Below are 18,140 nucleotides of genomic sequence, written 5' to 3' on the forward strand. Positions count from 1 at the left end.
GATGATGGCTGTCGCCAGTCATCAGATGCTCCCTCACTTGGGTCTCGGACCGGCTCACTTGCTGCAGTCGTCGAATGATCGCTACTACGATCCAGCGGATCACGCCTTCCCTGGTCACGATCACTACGTCACACGTTATTACGGCTGCCCTCAAGCAAACATGTCGACATTCACGAACGGACAATCATATCATGGTGTCGAAGCTGGCCGGACCATAACTTCGCACTTTGCCACACTTTCAGCCTCATTATGCTCGATTTACGAGCACTTGAAACTCATCACGATGATCAAGAATATCAGCAGTATAGATCTCCGCATTCGGCCGCGACAGGAAACTTCTCACTTGCGTCCAAGCCAGGACCGATACGTGGCCGATAGTGTCGCACGCCGCATCTTTAAGCGCTCTGCTCATGCTCCCAAAGGAGCTCACGAAGAGACCATATTTACTGCGCATCGTGCGAATCGTACCGACAGTCTGAGAAGTGAAGGCTCTTCGTCACTGGGCAGCTTCGCGACACCCGAAGTGGCCAACATAAGCCATACCAGCGAGCAAAAGTATCGGAAGGAGCTTCAAGATGGACGGTCTGCGTTGTTGCGATCCATGAACAGTGCCCGACATATTGAGCGGGTCCCATATCTGATACTGGACGAGAGGATCTCGAGCCAGCTCCAAGAATATGCTGAGTGCATTTCCATCTTTGACGCCTTATCAATGGACTCTAGCAATGAGGAGCTCAACGACACGACTGTCATACCTACCCCGCTGCAAGATTCCATCCGCCTCGTCAGTCCATCTGGTCTTGGTGGACTAGCGTGTGCTGAGCTCTGGTGTGGTGGGAAGTACAAGCGCCACGCTATGACCCGCGTGAACGATCGCGTGCACCCGAGAGACTGTGTGTGTCATCTGCATATTGTGTGGCAGCATATCGTCGACTCCACGCATAGGTACGTCGGTATCGGCAGAAGTGAAGATGGCAGGTGGCTGGTGGAGCTACGAAAGGACGATAAGGTGAAGAGTGATCTCCCATGCACGACTGTAAGCACACAACCAGTCATCAATGCCTCGTCGTGGAGATCAAAGTCCGTGGTGGCAAGGAAGCCGCTATCACTCCCATCTACTGCACCACCACCACCACCATTACATCCAGGAGCAAGAATCTCCTTTCTGGCGGAGCGACCGAGGAGATGGGACTCCTTGCCAGGCTTCAACGCACGGCCATACTTGAACACCCTTGTTGAGGATGACTTTCTAACACCTGCGACCTCAATTCTCAACCTGAAGGCACGAATTCTTAGTCGTGCATCAAGCTGGGAGACTATGCTGCCTACACCACGAATCTCGACGGCTGAAGCTCCACAAATTCTAGTAAATGGGATATCAAATAGCACGATTAGCAGATCTTCGAGCTGGGAGACTCTGAACACCATGCGAGAGCTTTCACTGCAGATATTACAGCATGAGCAAAAGAGCGATGATGCCACGGCTCTCCGGCCCCATAGTATTTATTTTCGTGCCTCTGCGTCGGCAAATATGACCGTGCGGCCATTATCAGTCGTCAAGAAAAGCCATTGCAAGATCGCTGGGAAGCCAAGTTTTGGATCCATGAGTACGCTTGCAAGTGAGAACGAGGAGCTATGGTGTGATTATGTAGGTGGGAGGGCTAGTGGTGGCTGGGTCACTTCGGCACGATGAGCGTATTGATATCACATAATAGGGGTGGACGAGTGGCGATGAGGAGGGACTTGTGGTCTTGAGGTAGTAGATACGTAAGCTAGCTCTATATGGATCTCGTTCAACCAAGCCGCCTTCACTTATTGCCCGTCCGAGAGCACGACTGTGAGCGACATATTTACAGTGCATGTCAAGACCGAACCAAAGAGATAAGGAAGGAAGAACGCCACAAATCCGCAAGACCAACGCGAGCACCAGTCTCAAATCACAAGTCTGCCGTCCCATCGGTTAGATGTTATTGCATGTCTCACTACATCTCTCCCGTTCCGACTCAATCGAGCCCACACCTACTTCCTCGCAGGTCTGCGAGCACCACGAGGGGCGCTCTTCCTGGATGACTTCTGCTCCGTCCCTGCACCAGACTGCTGACCACGACTCTCGCCCGACTGTGCTAAGGTCTTGGGAGCGTGCTGAGAGGCCGATAGACCTTTCTCCAGCTTGACTGTGATCACTGCCTTGCCCTCAGACTCCGTGGTGCATGTCTGTGGTTTCGGAAGGACTGTGATCAGGGCCTGGGCAGAGGTCTTGGAACGGACCAGAGCCTGAGCTCTGGATTGCTGACGCTGCCTCTCCTGGATCTGCTTTTCAAGCGGCATCGCCCTTGTCTGCTCAGAGATCGGAGCACGGGGGATTCGTTGGCGGAGCTGGTGCTTGCGCACGTCTTGGATGTGTGGTAGTATGGACTCGCCTTTGGGGACGAAGATCTGCTTCTTCTCGGCCTTTTCTGGAGTGACTGGGTTGAAAGATGCGGCTCGTGGTGTCAAGGGCGTGCTTGGGCGAGTGGAGGCTGCTGAAGTCGTGGGAGTGAGAGCAGGTGTATCTGGTGGTGGCGACGAGGACGGATTTGGTGAGGTTGGGTAAGCGAGGTCGATGAGGTCGCTGCAGGTTGATGCTTTGCGGATATCGATTGCTGGTGGCGAACGGGAGGTAGTAGCCTTGGCTTCGACGACTTCTGGCTGCTTGGGGCTGGTAGCAGTCGGCTCCTGTTTAGAGTCCAAGTGCTTGACTGTCTCTGGTACAAGTGGCTCTGTAAGAGGGCTCTGGCTCTGCTGAGGAGTCCTGACCTCTTTCTCGCCCACCTTCTGCTCAGCACCGCTACCCTCGTCATCCGCTTCGGACCCAGGTATAGCATTGCCACCTTCGCCGTCGCTCGTAGCGCTCCTGTCCTCTCCGCAATCAGACGAGGACTTTTTCAACCACTCACTAACATCTCTCGGCTTCCCAATCATAGCCCTCGCATCATTCGGCACCTGCCCAAGAATCGTCTTAGATTTCATCATGACACTAGACCGCATTCCGCCCACACCAGCATTCTTCTCAGCCCACCACCTAGGCACGTTTCGAAAGCCAATGCTCTCCAGCGTCTCACGATCAGGCATCTCATGCTTGAACAGACAGCCTTGCTGGATATAGTCGCACTCACCCGTACGGATCCAGTAAGTGCAGTACTGTTTCTTCTCGGAGTCTGGTGCAGTCCCTGAAGGTCCTGGCAGTGGGCCGGACGGAGCGGTATAGTTGAGATTCGCGGCTGTACAGGCACCGGTTGTAGTGGAGAGGATGGCGTTGATGAGTTCTTGGGTTTTGGACGTTGTTTTGTTGTTTGCGAGTTGTGCAGAAGCTGATGAAGAGATAGTAGAAGCAGTGGCAGGAATCTGCTGTGGCGATTGATTCGCAGTAGCTGGTGTGGGATTGAAGCTGCTGCGCCAATTTGTCGCCGTCTCGTGGGCGGAGAGTGGACGCATTGTGATGCCAGCGTTGATGGTACCCTGCTGGGCCTGGACACCGACTTGTGCAAGAGCCTGGCGAGCAAAGTGGTCCGGAGCCAGGAACTTTGGCTGCACAGGCGCACCTCCGCAGTGAGCCCTAGTCTGGCCGACCATACCATTCGTGCTATCGATCTCGTGAGGCAGGGCCGGGAGGTAGATTCCACGGTCCAGCTTGTAGGTAGTGCCGACGTACGGGATGTAGCTGACACACTGCATCCCAACAGTATCCTCAGCTCGCATGACACGAGGGACGCCTTGGAGAGAGATATTGAAAGGCAATTCGTCGGCTGGAATGAGCGGAACGAGGAGGCCGGTATTGCTCCGGGACAGGAAGAACTCAGGGCGAGGTGGTGGAAGTGCTGGAGCTGGTAGCATGTTGCTGCGAGCTGATTGTTGGTACGAATATGGTTGGTTGGTCATGTTGTTGGCTGCTGGATCTGACGTTCGGTATATTGCTGGCGAATATGCTGTTGGAAGTCTTGCTGACTTGGAGATACGATGATGCTGAGATCGTGATTTGGAAGAACTGTTCATGGGTATATGTGTCATCCGCGAGCCAGACTATAGCAAGCGGATGTGCTTTGTCAAGATCGTAGACTGCTTGTCTCAGACATGCGAAATAAGCACGATGCACGAGACCAGCAGCAAGCCGCTGTGCATCTTTGTTTGATCATGCCATGTGGTGCGGCAGCCTGCATGTCATTGATACGTCTGTTAAGATATGCATCGAACAATGGCACTTGCGACTCCAAAAGGCGACCACTGTGATTTAAGGGCGACCAACAGTCGCTACGAAAGGTGAGCGTGGATGGAGTGAGGAATCTGTTGATCGGACAAATATGCAGATGGTATCCAATAATCTCAGATCCTAGCCTTGATCCAACCCAGCACTCCCCGCCCAATATCACTTCCACTATCACTGTTAACCTCCTCCCAGACCTTCACACCCTCCTCCCACCTCTCATCATTCCACGTATCTGTCACCCCATCACCCCTCAATCTAACCATATCCCTAACACCCCAACAAGGCCACAACACCGCCTCGCCCTTCACAAACCCCGCAAAAGCCTCGTTCCACCACTTCAGCGTCACCTTCTCGTCCTCTCTCAGTCCCTCCCCATGCCCTTCACCCCAGAACCAAATATCCATGTCTGAAGCGTGAGTAACGCCCCATTCCTCTGGTAATGGGACGGTCGAGGCACGCCAGTCGAAGCGGTAGCGCAGGAGGTCTTTGCCTGGTTCAAGGCCCCCTTTTGCAAGTCCGTTGATGAAGCCGCGTTCAAGGCTGTGGACCTGCATGTTTGCGTATGCGTGGCCGAAGAAGTCTGTCCAGTCTTTCATTCCCCGTGGTATTTTCTTCTCCGCACCAGAGCAGTGGTGATCCATTAATCGCTTGACGGCACGTTCAGGATAGTCGGCACAGAGGCGTGTGTAGATGGCATCATATGAATTTCCTGCAGGTGTTCGCCAGGCACGGTAGAGATTGTGTTCATCCCTGCACTCGCCGTTGATGAGCTTGATTTCACGTGCTTTCATCCTTCGGCCGAAGTCTCCTGAGTTGATATTCGAGACCATCGAGGCGGGAATAAAAGAGCCGTCTGTGGTTGCGCGGAACTCGGAGTATTGCATGTTGTTCTGTGGAGCCACAAGTTCCTGCATAGTCATTGACCGTAGACGTCCCAGTTTCTCTTCCGCCGACAGGGTCAGAGGGATGCCAAGTCGAAGAAGGTACTCATCGAACTGCTTCTGCTGTTCATCCAAGCCTTTAGGCTGTACACCAGGACTATTCGACCACATGATGACTCGCTTGATAATCGCCTTCTCATCCGAAACGAAATATAGCTCGTGAGCTAATTGCTGAAAAGCACCGTGAGAACCAGCGGAATACCCTCCAAGCGTGATATTATTCGCATCGCCTCCAAAGGCATGGATGTTGCTCGCCGTCCACTCCAAAGCAAGCCTCTGATCCCAGAACCCAAAATTGCCTGTCGCCACCTCCCCATTCCTCCTCGCCTCATCCTGCAGCTCCATCCCAGCAAGAAATCCAAATGCATTGACACGATAAGCAGGCATGATAATAATTGCCATGAACGCCGTCTCACTCAAAAGCGGCGCCAACGCCTCGGGCGTCATATTCGGACTCCCCCATTGCAAGAACCCACCATGGATATAGAAGAAAACTGGCCATCCATTCGGACTCGGAGGACCACCAACAGGGATATGGATATTTAATTGTAGACAATCCTCGCTCCAGAGATCTCTGTTGTCAATGCCGTTGTTAAAGACCGGTTGAGGACAAAAAGCAGCAGAACGGGTGAAACAACCAGGACTGATTTTCGTGCCATAGCGATATTGATCCGGAAGTGGACGTGGGCGACGGAAACGATAAGGACCAGTAGGTGGAAGAGCGTAGGGGAGGCCGCCGAAGTAGTGGGATAGAGCTTGGGTTCGTGAACTGTTAGATCGGTAGGAGACGGTTACGCCTTCGATGTGGCCTAGGTCTCCGGCGTCAAGACGGTAGAGGTCGCGTTTGTATTGTTCCCTAGGCATGGTTTGGTAGGACGTATGCTTGGTCTTAGGCGAGATAGGGTGTTCTAGATATATGCTTCTGTAAGGTTATTAGGATGAGTAGGGATATATTGTATGTTCAATGGATGTTGTTTGTAGTAAACAATATAATTTGGAGGTTGGACCTCGGTAGTCATGTTCACCAGGCCTTATATACGGCAGGAGGATGGCAGGATGTGCCTTCCATAATAGAATGACCCCAGCAAAATTTACAATCCAAGTCATTGAAGCAAAGGCAAGGAGGGTGGACGAGGACGCAGAAGCTTAGCTGGCAGCTGAAGTACAATTCGGCTTCATGATAAAACTTCTCAGTGACAACAGCACGCTCATGCCAAACATATTATTCTTACACCCATCTATTCACGCTTTGCAAGACAATCCAAACCCCAAGACCTCAATAATAACTTCCTCTATCCCTCTGACTCCTAACAGGAACATAAGCAACAGGCGCCGGCACGCCGCCACCACCACCAGGTGACCTTCCAGCAGACCCACCAGCAAACCTCGCTCCGTTCCCATACGCACCACCATGCCCTCGAGGACTAGGCGAGTCAATATCAATACTCCCGATCTCCCTAGCCAGTGCATCATCATCATACCCACCGCGTGCGTACCCATTGTTACCACCGTACCCAGTATCACCATTATCTCCATATCCGCCATCGTATCCACCGCCATATCCACCATCATACCCGCCACCATAACCCCCCGGACTACCGCCCCCCATAGGAATTTTAGGTGGCACGTTCGGTGCACCTCCGCGGCCATACGCTGGTGCTCGACCATCATTGAGGAAACCATTGCTATATTGCGCTCCAGCTTGGCCTCCACCGCCGCTGTAAGGGTCAGGTATATCATGCATATCCTGCCCGTTGAAATTATGTCTTTCGCCTAGCGGCTCGATAGCAGAGTTGCTCCGTACGTTCTTCTTCGTCAGCCTGTTCCTACCCGTGCTTGGTGAGGATTCTTGCGTAGGAGCTAAAGATGGGCTACCAGTGTTTGCGGGCTTCATTCGCACGGTGATCACATTGTCCTTCCCCATCATCCTTCCGCCTGCGCCAGCAGGACTAGCGGGACTCCCACCCGCACTTCTCGGTCCAAAGTCACGATCCCTGCCCAGTCCGTAGGTCTTACTCGGCACCTTCTTCTCCGGCTCCGGTGCCCAGGCTTCCACCGGAAGGTGATCAGAGGGATCGATCTCTTGCCCGTGCCAGCCTACGATTGGTCCGGAGTTGTTGGCACTTTGTGTATCGCGTGACTCGGGACGTGCCGAAGTGTAAGGTGAGGCGCCACCGCTACGAGGAGCATTCGGGTTGTGGACGTCGAAGCTGTCTGGTGAGAACGGCATACCGCCTGGACTCGGACGACCTGAGGCGGAGGTGTCGATCGGAGAGGGTTGTTGGCTCGACGATGTGGGCTTGCGGGTGGGTGTTATGCGATGATGTTGTGCTAGGGGTGCAGCGTTACGTGGTGTCGAAGTCGAGAGCGGACTATTGTCTCCCGATTCAAAGGCGCGAACGGGAAATTGTAGATGGTACGAATTCCGTGGCTGAGATGTTGGCTGTGGTGGCGGTCGTGGAGACACAGCTCGAGGCTTGATCAAGGGAGGACCTTCGCCTCTTCTGTCTGAATGATACTCTGACTGATAGGCTGGCGAGTGTGATTGTGGTTGCGCATATGGTAGTGGTGAATGCGCGCGATGTGACCCCGCATACTCTGGCAACGGTGATCGCGGGCGTGGCTGAGCCGCATACGGGTTCGGTGAAGGCGCTCGTGCGTGCGAAGAAGGTGCATAAGGCATCGGACTCCTTGATCGTGGCCTCGGCACTTCTTGCGACAGCGGGTGTGGGCGAGTCGGCGTGCCGGTGTAGGGGTCAGCTATGCTGTGACGTGCACGTGAAGCAGGGCTTCGTCCGTAGGGGGAGCCGCCGCTGGGTGGCAGTGGTACAGCGACGTATGGACTCTGCTCAGGTGATGATCCGGCATATGTGTCTATCGATCTACCTCGAGCTGGATGGCCATGTGGCGGGGTCTGCTGTTGAGGGCCGTACCGCCTCTCGACTTGTTGCAGTGGCGACGCGTTCGGGACAGAGTGATGTCGCGTACTTGGAGGTGTGTTCATGTAGGCAGGCTGCGCAGGTGATGATTGACCACTAGAAGGAGCATATTGTGGCACGGCAGGTGCACTGTGAGTGTGCATCGGCGGAGGTGGCGGGGGCGCACCGCCATCAGATTCTGCTGTTCGCGGTCGATCATCGTATGGGTCGCCATATTCTTCTTGCCAGCCAGGTGGGACATCATTGCGTCGCTGTCGAAGCTGCTGATGTTGGTAATCCAGATCTGGTATTGGCTCTGGGTAGTCGGTGGAAAGTTCGTAGCCATTGTCTTCATACATGTCTGGACCACGAGTCTGAGTTGGCACGATAGGTGCGGAGTGAGAATGTGGCAGACTCATGTGACTGTATGGCCGCTGCTGCAATGGCGACGGCTGTCCTGGGCGTGCTTGTCTCGAACCATTCCGTGAGTTCACATTCGCACGCTGTCGATCACTAGGTGGTAATTGTGGCAGAAAATCAAGCTGCTGATATGGATCCTCATAAGACGCCTCCTCGTGATACTGCTGTGGCTCTTCTTCATACTGTACAGGTGGCATTTGCTGTGGCAAAGCTGAAGGTGGAGTACCGTACCCGTTCGATATCGCAAGTGGTGCAGTCGGGGCAGCAGGCTCGGGCGGCAAGGAGTTCGCTCTACCAGGAGTTCTGAAGTCCCTGGGTCCATGCTTCGCCCTTCCAGGCAAGGCAGTCCCAAAGTCTGCCACCGTCTCCGATGTAATTGAAGTCATGGACATCGCTCCAGGGTTTCCAGGCAATGGTCTCCTCTTAACCCTACTCCCACCAATACTGCTCCTCAGATCATCCTCTCCCGTTTCTCTGATCGATACGCTCTTCTCCGGCTTCGGCCTCGAGTCGTAGTAGGTCAACTCAATGCGTATCTCACCCGCGTACTTGCCCTTGCAGTTCAACCCCTGCCACAAATCATTCTTCCCACCACCGGGCACAACAACCTCCGTCAGGTTCACCCAAGCCTCACCCACCAGATCCGTCCTCTTGTCCTCGCTGAAGATCGATAGCTTAAACTGCTGATAGTCCGGCGAGTCGTGGATCGTGAACCGCAGCTCCTGATCCCACTTCGGCGTCTGTCCACCACGTTTGTCGGTTTCCGTCTTCTTGGCTTCTTTGCCGACTCGTGCTGCACAGTAGGCGCTCTGCTTGCCCATCGACCGCCTGTTAGGCAAGTTCTTTGCTCGGTCGATCACCAGGACTAATGTCCCGATCTCGGGACCGTCGACGGTCATATCGGCGAAGATGCCAGCGGCGTGAGGTCCATGTTGCAGAGGTGCGGCTTGTGAAGCCATGTTGATGGTAGTGAATACCGTTACCACTCCAATGCCTGTCTCGGCCGTGTTGTGTCTTGATTGAAATGAATGTCGGTGCCTGATCTACTCTCTCTATCTCGGGCACTTTCACGGCTGTTGCATCGTCATTGTTTATCGAAAGCCGTTGACGAGCGTCTCAGCGTTCTGGGGCAGATCCTTGGCGGAGGGAAAGTCTATTATGTTCAATGTAACATTATTGAATACTAATAGCACTTCTTGTTGCTTGCTGAGTGCTGGCGAACGAGAGACAATTGACAGATGCCGTGTAAATGGCGAGAGTGTGACGAGGCTAGCAAGGCAAGGTGAGCTACCGTACCAGAATACACAGTAGCTGCATTGCGTCGCGTTGCCGCGGGCGGGAGTGGCTGAAACCTTGTCCAGCTCCCAGCCACGCGTATCGACGCGCGAGCATCAACCTCGAAGTGCTCCACCTCACGTTGTCAAGCAGGCCGCAAGAGACGAATCAGTCCCATTATTAATATTGAGCATCAAGCAACCTTTCCTTCACGAGAAAGACACCGACGCCATCCCTAAGACGGCGGTCAGAAGAGAGCTGATTTGTAGACATCAACAATAGACGTACTGCAGCACAACTAAAACAGTCAAATGATAGACCCACAAGACATCCAAAAATGCCATCCACACTCACATACCGCCGCGATAGTAATTCGCCAAACCAACGAAAGCTCGGTAACCATCCGTCTCCACCCCGAACGGACGGGACTCATCGTAGGCACTGACAAGTCAGTAAACCCCAAACCATTGCTACGGAGGTAACCACCACACACAAGCCAGCATACACAGACTCCCCCATCGACCTCAGCCCTCCCAAGATCCCACCCTGCTGTCTCTGCCTCCGTCTCCGTCCCTGTGGACCTCCTCGCTGCTCCCGAGCTACAACAGCAGGACCAAGTATATGCCCTCTCGCCGAATGCTCCGCTAGGTTACCTTCCCACTGTGCAGGTCTCGCATTCGATGCCGTCCGCGAAACATCTTCCCGGCTACCCGTCTTGTCGATCTCGGAAGCACCATCCTGACTGCCGTCCTTTGCAGTGCTGCCGGTGCGCGAGGGTTCAGGAGACCGTATCGATCTTCTCCTCTCCACGTCCTCTCTCAGTTCCTCCAATTCCGTCGATGCCTGGCCTTCTGATCGCGTACGGGCTCGAGCCGGAGCACCAGACTCCCGTCTCAGCTCACTCTGCTGCGCTCTCCAATCCCGGCCCGACTGCATACTCGTCTGATCCTGGGTCTGTGTCTGTGCCTGGGCCTGCCGCTGCGCCCGAGTCAACCGAGTATGATGCACAGCCAGCGAGTTACGCATAAGATCCTGCTGGTGCCCCTGCTGCTGCTGCTCCTGTTGATGCCGCCCACTGGTGAAAGTCCTCTGAAACCATCCCCGTCGCTGCTGCGGAGACGGCGAGGCTCGACTCGGCTGCAACGAAGTCGTAGTCCTTGATCCCGTTCCCGGTGAGATCGTCGTGGGAGACTGGTGAGACTTCATCGCAGCCGCTACACTGATTCCCGGGTTTTCCGTCAGACCACCTTGTTTCCTGATTTCGGCGCTCAATTGTCTTGGCGTATGTAGTGGGAAAGCAGCGCCAGTGCCAGAAGGTGAAGCAGACGGCGATGCGTCCATGTCCTCTGGTGACAGCGGCGGCGCAGGCCTAATAGCATCAGGATCCTCATCCTCTCCCTTCGTCTTCCGCCGCTTCTGACGCGGTCCTGCAGTCTGTACACGCGGAGGGGTCGGCTGTTGCTTATGTGGCGCCCTGGGATCGAAAGTAGGACCGATGGACAGTCTGCCCATCGCACCCAAAGCGCTGAGTCCAGGATTCACTGCTTCGCTGTCGCTCTGCGTCTTTGATTCGACAGTAGGCTCCGAGATAGTGCGCCCGTGGTACCGCGCCGGACGTTGCTTCTTACCAAGAGGCAGTGAAGAGGCCGATGAAACACCACCCACGGGCTTCGATCGCCCAGTAGCGTCGCCAGGACTATTCTCACCATCTTCACTGCCACTCCCACTCCCATCCGATTCCTTAGCCGACTCCGCCTTCTCCCTCCCATTTTTCAAATACTCACTCTCCACACTATCCTCTCTGTTCTCCCTGCCCACGCCCGTACCCTCTTGGCCCGATCGCTCAGTCACAGTCACAGGTGGCGCACTGCTCCCTCCCTCTCTACCCACCTCTTCGACACTACCCCGAGAAGGATGTCTCGGAGGAATAGCCGGAGGAGGTGCCGCCGCGGTCGAAGACCCGGGATACTACCCCAGCCCAGGTCTTTGCCCACGCTGCTGCTGCTGCTGCGAGCTATTGTGAAAATTGGGGCGCTGCGATGTAGGAACAGGACGAGGTAGTCTATAAGAAATGCAGACGCCGCGGCGAGAACCAGAGTAAGGTGGCGTGTTTTCAGATCCGTTTAGCGATGCTTGAGCATTAGGAGAAGGTGATGCAGCGGGTTCTTCTTTGACTGCCGGTTCGATCTTGAGTGGAGTTCCGGATTTAGGAGAAGGTGGATCTGCGATACTATGTAAGCACAACTGTAGGAATGAGAGATTCGCATGGAGAGCAAGTGGGTTGTGAGGAGTGAGGTGGAGCTCAGTCAAGCCCAAGAACTCCGCGATGTCAGTCCGACGCAATGAAGACCAGTCCGTGGTGAGGTAAGTAAAGATTAAAGATGCAGAACGATAAAATACTAGATACAGTCCAATGAACACTATGTCCACCTATGCAGTAAGTACTCTTTCAATGTCCAAAAAGGAACGGGCAACGCGTGCAAGGGCAAGATAAAAATCAAGGCAAGGGTATCGTCACCATCACAACGGCCACTGCCACCATGCTCCTCCACGACTTCTTCCTCTCCCTTCGCTTCCACTTCCGCGTTAAGTCCAGGTTGCTTTACCCGCGCGCTCATGACCACAACCCTCCGATTTTGAATGGCATGGGCCTCAACAATAGCATCGAAAGCCTCGGTTGCACTTCTCACCATCGCGTCAGCACAGACCCCATCATAATTGAGGCCAGGAGGGATAGTTCAGCCCAAGCAAACCAAAAAAGGTCTACTTCAGCTTATCAGCCAACCTCTTCAAGAACCCCTTCTTCTTTCCACCACCCTCGGACGCCTCGCTCGCGGCACCAGTCGACTTGGTACTATCAGGCGTCCCTTTGCTCTTCCCCATGAAAGAATGTCGCTTCTTCTCCGGCGTTGCCGAGCTTCCCGAAGCTGCGGGACGGGGAGTACCAACCGGCTTGCCGGCGGTAGAAGTGGCGGGGACCGTGCTTGTGGCAGCCACGCCGTCTGTGACTTGGGGTGCTGTGGCTCGGCTGGCGCTGCCGCCGACTGGTTTGCTCATGGGCGAGACGTCGCGGCTGCGGTCTGCGGAGACTGGGGCGGCGGGTGGTGTGGCGAGGGTCTGGGCGGCTTTCTGGGTGGGTGGCATGGCGGGTTCAGAGGCTGGAGCGTTTAGGCCGGTGGCAGACTTGCTGGTCGAGTCGAGGCTCAGAGCAGCGACGCCCGAGGTCGGGTCACCGAGCTGAGGTGCGCCAGTCGAGGAGGGTGCCGGGACCGCGGAGGTGAAGGTGGAAGCAGCAGCAGGAGCAGTAGAGCTCAAAGCAGCGGAAGAGCTTGGTGCGGGGGCACCAGTCTCGTTGTGCTCAGGAACCTTCTTCAAGAGCTCATTCTCCATCGCGCTCTTCTCCCTAACAGCCTCCGTGTTCGCCGCGGCCTCAGGACCGACATGCGCCTCTTTCTGACTAGCCGCAACCTCTTCAGGCACAGAGCTAGCAACACCACGTGCTTCACCTCCAGCTGGGATGGTAACACCCTCACCAACATGCGTCTGTTGCGGGATCGTAGACTCGGAAACAGGAAGTGCCGAAGCACCAGTCGAGCCCTTGTTGTCCATGCTCGACAGGCTGTCCTTGACAATCTGAGGCTGTTGCGCGGAAGTGGAGGAGCCCTTGTTGTTCATGCTGGCAATGCTTTGCTGAACGCTCTGCGGCAGAGCACCAACGGCATCACGGCCCGTAGCATCCTTCAGCTTATCGTTGGCGAGATAAGCGACACCTGCTGTCGCAGCGCCCGCGGCAGCCCCTCCTCCAGCGGCCATGCCAACAACACCCTTTTCAGATGATCCGAATGCGCCGTTTGAGGATGTGGCTGGGGCTGTAGGGACCTTCGAAAGGAGCTCGTTCTCTACTTGATCCTTTTCTTGAACAGCGGCAGGGTTCGCACTAGCTTCGGGGCTAAAGTGGGCCTTCTGCTGAGACTCGGTGACGGTGAGAGGAGCGGAAGTCGAGCCAACAGCCGAAGTGTCTGGGTTCTTGTCTTGACCAGTAACATACGCAGCACCGGCGGCAGCCACACCACCAGCAGCAGCCAAACCGCCTGCAGCCATACCAGCAACACCGCGCTCCGAAGATCCAAATGCGCCGCTGGACGACGTAGCCGAAGCAGTTGGTACCTTGGTCAAAAGCTCATTCTCCACCGCGCTCTTCTCCTGCACAGCCTCGGGGTTGGCGCTAGCCTCTGGGCCAACATGGGCCTTCTGCTGAGATTCGGTAACGGCGAGAGGTGTGGAAGTCGATTCGGAAGCAAGTGACTGTGCGCCTGTGGTCGAGCCGATAGTCGAAGTATTAGGATTGTGGTTCTCCTTGCCAGTAACATACGCAGCACCAGCAGCCGCAGCGCCCGTCGCGGCAGCAACACCACCAGCAGCCATACCAGCAATGCCGCGTTCGGAAGACCCTAAGGCACCACTAGATGATGTGGCCGGCTCTGTAGGGACTCGAGAGAGCAACTCATTCTCAACCGCGCTCTTCTCTTGTACAGCCTCGGGATTGGCGCTGGCCTCTGGGGAAGCGTGCGCCTCGTGCTGGGACTCGGAGACAACGGCGGGAGTGGTGGAGGAAGTGCTGTGAGCGAGTGGTGCCGAGCCAGTCAGACCTCCGCCAACGGAGTTGTTCTCCACTGCCTTGTTCTTCTGGTTGTTCAGGTAGGCAGCTCCGGCGACAGCGGCACCACCAGCGGCAGTGACACCCGCAGCAGCCGCTCCAAGCACACCTCGCTCTGATGATCCGAACATGCCATTCGAAGCCGTAGCTGGTGCCTCTGGTACTTTGCTTAATAGCTCGTTCTCGACTTGGTCCTTCTCTTGAACTGCAGCAGGGTTTGAGCTGGCCTCGGGATCAACGTTGGCCCTGTCCTGGGACTCAGCTACGACTGCTGGCGCTTCACCACGTGGCTCGAGAGGCTGTGCGCCGGCAAGCTGGTTGGTTGTGCTCTGAGGTCCGACGCTCGAGGACATCGGTGTTGGGTCAATGGCGGCAGGTGCATCCTTGCCCATACCCATGCTGGATTCTGGGATCATGTTGCTGGTTTGAGGACCGAGACCGAAGATCGACTTCTCACCAAAAGCTTCCTTTTCGCTCGTTGGGCTGAGGGCGGCAGGAAGAACAGGCGCACCAGTATCAGATCTCTCGTACGATTCTTTGTCAAGCTTAACGTTGCTGGTAAGAGTGTTGCCGGTTAACGATGTTTGCTCAGGGATCTTCTCGCCTGGTTGTAAAGATATTGGGTTGCCCATGCCGCCTGTTGCTGGGAGAGGATTGACGGACATGGACTTCTCGGCGGAAGATGAGACATTTGGCAGGAAGCTCGCCTCGTGTTGCGGTTCCGCCTTCTCGAATGCTGGTGTTTCAGGGAAAGCGCCAGGAAGGTCCCTCGAACTAGTATGTTCGAGTGGTTGTTGTCCTGCCATAGCGGCGGTGCTGTTTCCCAATCAGTCATGATGGGCTTTCCGTTATTGAGGGTGGCCATGGCTTACGATGCGCCGGGTGCTACAGAAGAGATGGCAGCAGCAGCAGTAGTATTGGAGGAGTGCGACTTCTGTAGGTCCTCCGAGTAGAGCACGTTATTAAGATTACCCTCGTGATCGGCTTCTGACTTGGCTGTGTGGTCGTAGTTCCACACTCCGTCGGCGACGAACTGTGATCCAGAATCAGCATGTGCGCTCCAAGTGCAAGTAAGCAGCTGCCTGGCAAGCACCGCCTCGCCCCGCCTTCCTCGTTCACCAAACGCACCTTGTACAGAATCTTCTCGTGCGACTTCAATGGCACCGTCTTCTCATGCGCTGTGCCGCTCTTGTCTAGCTTGATCGTCTTGCCCCAGTTGTCGAACGTTCCGGTAACAACTGTGCTAGTCAGAACCCACTTACCTCTCATGTGCGGGTTGACTACTCACAGACTTCTTCCGCTGGATGCTCCCCTGTGATGATGCAGACGAGTCAGTATTTGATCCTTCCTCTCTCACGTCAAGTCCTCGGTCTCGGGTATATAACCGAAGGTAGTGTTGGATGGCAGGGCAACAGATAAGGTGAGATACTACTCACAGCGAAAGTTATAGCTTGCCATGACCTGCGCGACTCGAGCAGGATATATGTACAAAGACTGGGCGGAAGCTGTAGCTTGGTGGAGTCTACAGATCAGATGACGAAGGAGGAATGTACGTGCTGAGCGAAGAGAATGATGTTTGACACTGCCCTCGTGTCTCTGCACTCCGCCTTTCTGTCTCTGTCCAAGTCACAGCTCTGTTCACCCAGTTGCTGAAGCTCTCGCAAGCGACGATGGCGCGCGAAATTGACAAGGAGCAGGCCTGCTCGGTAAGAAGTTCACCCCGCCCGCCGGTGCGGCGAATGAGCTGGAAATAGGATCGCGTGAAGGTCTGTGAGCACGCCTTTACCAAGGCAAGAGATAGTATTCCCTGGCTAAATTCGAAATCCAGAGCAGGAGGAGGTAGAACAGAAGCAATAGTTGGATATAAGGAATATGGTTGAAAGCGCACTCCGCAGAGATATCTTCCACATCTGGTTCGGCGAATGAGATGGCTTTGCGCCGGGCGTAAAGGCGAAAGGAAAGCTCAAGCTTGTCACGAGCCCTGCAGCAAGCAGATGGCTGGTCTTGCAGGCGACGGCGTGTCCGCACGCGCCAGTCTTCATGCACGTCACTTACGGCTGCCAAGCTACTGTGCTGTAGAGGACTCCACTCTTGATATCGCAGTCCGAAGCATCGCTCCAGGGCAAGCGCTTCTCCATGTTCTGTGGCAACATCTGACGGCCAGTAGAACAATCCCAGCAGATATGCTCATTGAGGCTTCCTCAGTCTTGAGAACCATCAGCCATGAATCGTTGAAACCACCACTATACCGAACGTTACTTTCAACAATCTTATTAGGTTCTTTCGGAACGAAGCACTTCTATGCTGTAGCGGATCGATTCATCCGACAACAGGCTCGCGGATGGTTGATGTGGTGTCCGCTCGTACCTGAACTTGCACAGGTATTTACACTGACAGCGCAGAAGAAGTATGGGTGAATCATTAGTACGTGTCGGAATAGGCAGAAGAGGTCGCAGGACGTCAAGCATGATCACTCTGCTTGATAGATAGCGCTTTGATCATATTATGATGATAGACGAGAGCGGCAGTACTGCTTATCGCGCTGGAACTGGGCAGGGTTATGCCGATCTTCGAGATGCTGCAGAGTCCAGTTAGATGGCGGTGGTGCTTCTCGCCTGGTTCTCACCGCTCTTGCCTGTGGTACCATACTTGAGTCGCATCAGCCAAGACAGATGGAGGCCTCGATGAAGGTACTGCCATCTCTATCATTTTTAGCACATATCATAACCGAAGCCGTAGGCTCAAAGAACCGCTAATCATGCACAACTAAGCCCTCTGCCCATCACTTCATCAGTGCCATCCATCAAGTCTTCTTCTTAGGGCCAAGCATCGGCCCCCCGATATCTTTCCCCGTCAACCTAACATTCGCCGCCTTCTGCACCTTCTGAATCGCATCCATAGCCGGGAAATCCGCCCCCGTCCGCTCCAGATCCGAAATCACCTTGGGATCCACGTTCGCCTTCGTCGCCAACTCCTTCTGCGTCATCGTGTTGCCTTTGGCATTCTTCATGTTATTGCGGGCTTGCATGAGGGCTTTGGAGACTTCGTCGGGGACTTTTTTCGTCTTGACGATGTCGTCGCTTCGATCGACTTTGGTTAGGTGTTGGCCTTCTGGGTTGCCGCTTGCCTGTAGAGGGAGAGAAGAGCGTCAGTATGTGGGATGGGGATTGATGAGGTTGGATGGTGGAGGGTACTTACGTTTGCGCTCGCGTATTTCTTTTCTGTGCCTGTAATTGCTCCGCTACGTTGGGCGGCGTTTAGAGCGGTCTTGCCTTTGACTGTGGTCTCTCTTGTTGTGGCGCCTGGTCCTCGAGCCTTGCTACCAATCTTCGTCACGGATTCCCAGTCTTCAGACATTTTCTCGACCGTGGACGTGGTGATGTGGTATTCGTGGGTTTCGGGTAGGTGTCAGAGGTTCTGTGAGTGTCTTTCGATGGTATGGATTGGTCGAGGGTTAAACAATATCTCTGTAGTGAGAGAATACGTGGGAGTTGCTCGTGTGCACGCATCTTCTCGCCGGTGACTGTTTCTAGAGTGGCGATGTCATAAGGCTTGGCACCTGCAGGGTTTCGGCGAAGTTCCATGTGCTGCCACGTGATTAACCACTTTTCACTTTGCTTTCTTGTTGTACAAATCATGAAATCATATATCATCTATGGAGTCTAAAGTGTAGATGAACGCTCGCA

General features: G+C 54.8%; 7 protein-coding genes across 7 annotated transcripts; 1 reads left to right on the forward strand and 6 right to left on the reverse strand.

The window, feature by feature from the left end:
- Positions 1–160: 160 nt before the first annotated feature.
- LTS14_001178 (uncharacterized protein) lies at positions 161–1,693 on the forward strand (the record flags this gene model as incomplete). Its single annotated transcript, XM_064833887.1, has 1 exon — positions 161–1,693. The coding sequence occupies one exon, from the start codon at positions 161–163 to the stop codon at positions 1,691–1,693; it is 1,533 nt and encodes a 510-aa protein (XP_064698848.1).
- A 326-nt stretch (positions 1,694–2,019) lies between these two features.
- Positions 2,020–3,918, reverse strand: LTS14_001179 (uncharacterized protein; the record flags this gene model as incomplete). Its single annotated transcript, XM_064833888.1, has 2 exons — positions 2,020–3,131; positions 3,156–3,918. The coding sequence occupies 2 exons, from the start codon at positions 3,916–3,918 to the stop codon at positions 2,020–2,022; spliced, it is 1,875 nt and encodes a 624-aa protein (XP_064698849.1).
- A 441-nt stretch (positions 3,919–4,359) lies between these two features.
- LTS14_001180 (uncharacterized protein) lies at positions 4,360–6,048 on the reverse strand (the record flags this gene model as incomplete). Its single annotated transcript, XM_064833889.1, has 1 exon — positions 4,360–6,048. One exon carries the CDS (start codon positions 6,046–6,048, stop codon positions 4,360–4,362), a length of 1,689 nt encoding a protein of 562 aa, XP_064698850.1.
- Positions 6,049–6,460: 412 nt separating this feature from the next.
- Positions 6,461–9,481, reverse strand: LTS14_001181 (uncharacterized protein; the record flags this gene model as incomplete). Its single annotated transcript, XM_064833890.1, has 1 exon — positions 6,461–9,481. The coding sequence occupies one exon, from the start codon at positions 9,479–9,481 to the stop codon at positions 6,461–6,463; it is 3,021 nt and encodes a 1,006-aa protein (XP_064698851.1).
- A 666-nt stretch (positions 9,482–10,147) lies between these two features.
- Positions 10,148–12,490, reverse strand: LTS14_001182 (uncharacterized protein; the record flags this gene model as incomplete). The annotated part of the gene is made up of 4 exons (XM_064833891.1): positions 10,148–10,238; positions 10,303–11,765; positions 12,198–12,217; positions 12,316–12,490. The coding sequence occupies 4 exons, from the start codon at positions 12,488–12,490 to the stop codon at positions 10,148–10,150; spliced, it is 1,749 nt and encodes a 582-aa protein (XP_064698852.1).
- Positions 12,491–12,560: 70 nt separating this feature from the next.
- On the reverse strand, positions 12,561–15,723 carry CRP1 (Cruciform DNA binding protein; the record flags this gene model as incomplete). The annotated part of the gene is made up of 3 exons (XM_064833892.1): positions 12,561–15,270; positions 15,327–15,487; positions 15,583–15,723. The coding sequence occupies 3 exons, from the start codon at positions 15,721–15,723 to the stop codon at positions 12,561–12,563; spliced, it is 3,012 nt and encodes a 1,003-aa protein (XP_064698853.1).
- Positions 15,724–17,257: 1,534 nt separating this feature from the next.
- Positions 17,258–17,811, reverse strand: MBF1 (multiprotein-bridging factor 1; the record flags this gene model as incomplete). The annotated part of the gene is made up of 2 exons (XM_064833893.1): positions 17,258–17,581; positions 17,653–17,811. 2 exons carry the CDS (start codon positions 17,809–17,811, stop codon positions 17,258–17,260), a joined length of 483 nt encoding a protein of 160 aa, XP_064698854.1.
- Between the last annotated feature and the right edge of the window lie 329 nt (positions 17,812–18,140).

This window comes from Recurvomyces mirabilis, assembly GCF_035927965.1.
Source record: "Recurvomyces mirabilis strain CCFEE 5264 chromosome Unknown scaffold_2, whole genome shotgun sequence".
NCBI lineage: Eukaryota > Fungi > Ascomycota > Dothideomycetes > Mycosphaerellales > Teratosphaeriaceae > Recurvomyces > Recurvomyces mirabilis.